This window comes from Sinocyclocheilus rhinocerous, unplaced genomic scaffold (genome assembly GCF_001515625.1).
Source record: "Sinocyclocheilus rhinocerous isolate Xijiao unplaced genomic scaffold, SAMN03320098_v1.1 C36987377, whole genome shotgun sequence".
Taxonomy (NCBI): Eukaryota; Metazoa; Chordata; class Actinopteri; order Cypriniformes; family Cyprinidae; genus Sinocyclocheilus; species Sinocyclocheilus rhinocerous.
Genome location: NW_015787124.1, coordinates 1 through 3,296, shown reverse-complemented (window position 1 = coordinate 3,296; position 3,296 = coordinate 1). Strand labels below are relative to the sequence as shown.

The 3,296-nt window shown below is 38.7% G+C and overlaps 1 protein-coding gene across 1 annotated transcript; it reads left to right on the top strand.

The window, feature by feature from the left end:
* Positions 1-61: 61 nt before the first annotated feature.
* LOC107736793 (serine/threonine-protein kinase PLK4-like) lies at positions 62-2,723 on the top strand (the record flags this gene model as incomplete). Its single annotated transcript, XM_016548143.1, has 6 exons — positions 62-70; positions 439-500; positions 635-721; positions 812-866; positions 1,482-1,670; positions 1,823-2,723. Coding segments are annotated over exons 1-6 (1,303 nt in total), but the record flags the coding sequence as incomplete, so codon positions are not given.
* Between the last annotated feature and the right edge of the window lie 573 nt (positions 2,724-3,296).

The following is a 3,296-nucleotide window of genomic DNA, read 5'->3' as shown; positions in this document are numbered from 1 at the left end:
CCCAGATGCGTTCTCAAGTACCGAAATTTGGCGTGAATCGGTACTCGGTAGTACCGACACAATGAGTTCGGTACCCAACCCTAGTCATGCTCATGCCTATTACATTTTCACAGGGTGTTTCTTGACTAAGTGGCGTCGCCAACTACTGGCCTGGCAGCAGAATACAGCATTTTTGGTCGTTTTCACAGATCCGTGTAAATGGAGATAATTTTAACAATGTTGTTTTCTGTTTTTAGTACATCACTGTCATCTAAACATACCCTCAGTAACATGGAGACAACAACAATTCTGCAGTTTCAAGTTGCAAAAGTTTATCAGTGTACTGTAAATGCAAGAAAGCCTGAGAATGAAACAGATAGTCAAATCATTGCTAGAAAATACTTTCACTCAATATCACCCTCTCCAAACTTACAAAATATATCTGTTTTCTCATGACAGAGTATATTCTTCACTACATTTGGAACCATCCGTCTCGGAGAGTTTGGAGTGGTCCATCAACGGTATTGTTTGCTCCTTTAATTCAAAACATAACTTTTGTTAGGAACTCTTCTATGCATAATACAAAACATACATATACAGTAGATGTGTGCTTTATGATCTGTATTCTGTACCATATGTTCCCTGTTTCTATCAGGTCCACTGAAGGACAAACAGCAGAAAATGAACCTTCTTCATATGTTGCACCTGAGATTTTGAATGACAAACCTTATGAGGAAAAAACGTAAAACATTTTCAAACTGCAATGATGACTGGCTATTCATCATATGTTTCAAACTGAATACTAATGCTATGCCGTTAATAACTTTCACAGTGAAATATGGAGGCTGGGATGTGTCATCTATGAGCTGTGCATGCTGAAATGTGCGGTGAGATTTTCCTTTCATCAGATTGAAAGAGTTTCACAAGGTTAAAACTATGATATTCAAATTTATTGCAGGGAATTTAATATAATGTATTAAGAAATATCAATGCAGTCTCAAGTAAAAATGGCATCAGTTCATTAGTTAACCAGTTAAAAGGTTAGGTCACCCAAAATTTAAATTCTGTCATACCCTCCTGTTATTCTACACCCGTATGCGTAAGACCTTCATTCATCTTCAGAACAGAAACAAAGATATATTTAATGAAATCCGAGTGGTCTCCTTCCCTCCATAGAGATCCAGTGCAACTTATACAGTCAAGGTCCAGAACGTAGGGAAGACTCCATGTGACTCCAGTGGTTCAACCTCAATTTTTATGAAGCGATGCAAGTGCTTTTTTTTCGCGAAAAATAAATACATTTTTAAAAATGATATCCAAAGCATGTTCATATGAAACCAAACATCCTGGCTGCTCTCGCTCTATCTCTATTTGTACTGCTTTACAAATGTGTTTGCTTAATTGTTTTGTCTCAGTGGGAATACAGCTTGACTGTTTTTGTTTGAGCCTGTTGATAGATGAAAGATTTTGACAACTGATTCCTAATTTTTGTCCCCATTTAGTTTCCTGCAATACTCACAGTTGAGACTGTTAAAAAGATACTCACATCCTCCCATGAAGCTCTTCCTGCGACCTTCTCCGAGGATCTTCGTCAGCTGGTAACAGACACACTTCAGACCGATCCGGCGAATCGCCCGTCTGTCAGCGAGATCTTGACCAGACCGTTTATCATTAATTATCTTCGTGAAAATGTGAGTTACCTTATTAAAATATTTAATTGTTCAGAGAATTTGCTTTAAAAAGTATACATTGGCACTGGTTTTAAACAAAATGGGGTGTAAAAAAACAAAAAAAGCATTGAACATACAAAAATTAGATTTGATGAAATTTGCCTTTTTTTCAGAACATGCAAACTATTAAGACACTTTATAGGATGCTAGAGGAACTGAGAGCCCTGGCTGATGATTTGGAAAGAGTCCATTTCAACACAACTGTAGGCAGTCTCACAGGAGGTATCATAGGACTGGCTGGAGGAATCACATCTGTAGTTGGACTTATTCTCTCTCCGTTCACACTCGGAGCGTCTCTGATAGTAACAGGGGTGGGAATCGGTACGGCAGTAGCTGGAGGAGTAACAGCTGGAGCCAGCAACATAACAAACATGGTTAACCAGCAAACAAACCGGCAAAAGATCAAAATGCTCATAAAAGAGTTCCAAGAAAAAATCACCTCCACAGTTTGCTGCATCGAAAACATCCAAATAGCCGTGGAAACTTTAGAAAGACAGTTTTCCACAAGTGATGAGTCGTTTTCCAATGCACAACCTGGTGCAAATGCTGGAGCTCGACTTGGACGAGGACTGGGAGGCATTCCGGAGATTCTCCGTGTAATTGAAGTCGTAAATGTTGGGAAGGTTGCAGCTCAGGCTGCGAGAGCCGTTCGTGTGGCTGAAGCAGCTACTGGAGTTTTGTCTGCACTTTTTGTAGCTGTTGATGTCTTCTTTGTTTTTCTCGACTCTAGAGAAATCCACAACATCCGCCAAGATTACGCTTTAAGAGAGAGTCAACGAGAATCAGAATCCACCAGCAACCAAAGCGCTGGGTCGACGGACCAGACGTCAAATAACAGCGACACAACAAACCTGCTGCCTTCAAACACTCAACAGGCAGAAGAGCTGAAGTCTGAGACCATGAAATTTGTGACAAAAATAAAGGAGACGACAGAGGAGCTTCAGAAGATTCTGGATACGCTACGAGATGCACTGCACCCAAACTCTGAGCTGCCAAACACTGACAACAAAAATTGTTAGTAAAGTTTCCAGTCATAGATTAATTATAGTCGTAGCAAAGGTTAGGTGATGAATATGTATTTATTCTGGATTTTTATGATGAAATATCTAAATCAATATTGCTAGTTTTAATAATGCTCAGAAACATTTTGAGAAACAATAAAGCAAGCTTGCTGCACTTTAATTATCTTAAGAATGTATGTTGGGACTTCTTGCATTTATTTCCTTGATGTTTTAGAAATCAGAAAACATAAGCATAAAATATTTCCCTGTTTTTTTCTGTATACAGTGGTTGCTTATTGTAATTTTCCTTCACTTGTACAGAAATAAATATATCAGAAATCCAAATATTTGTTTTTCTTTTGATTTAATTATTTTAACAGACCTATTATTTGAGAATAACCACACCAAAAAAGAAAAGAAAACCGGACGCAAACCATTCATAAATGCACACACAGTGGACTGCGCACATGTCTCTAGTGCCATCTAGTGGGCGCTGGTTTTCTGTGGCTCAGCTGTGTGTGGATCGTGAGCTGTTCGTGTGTCAAAATTCAAATGAATCAAATAGAATCGACTCAGAAGAGATGTC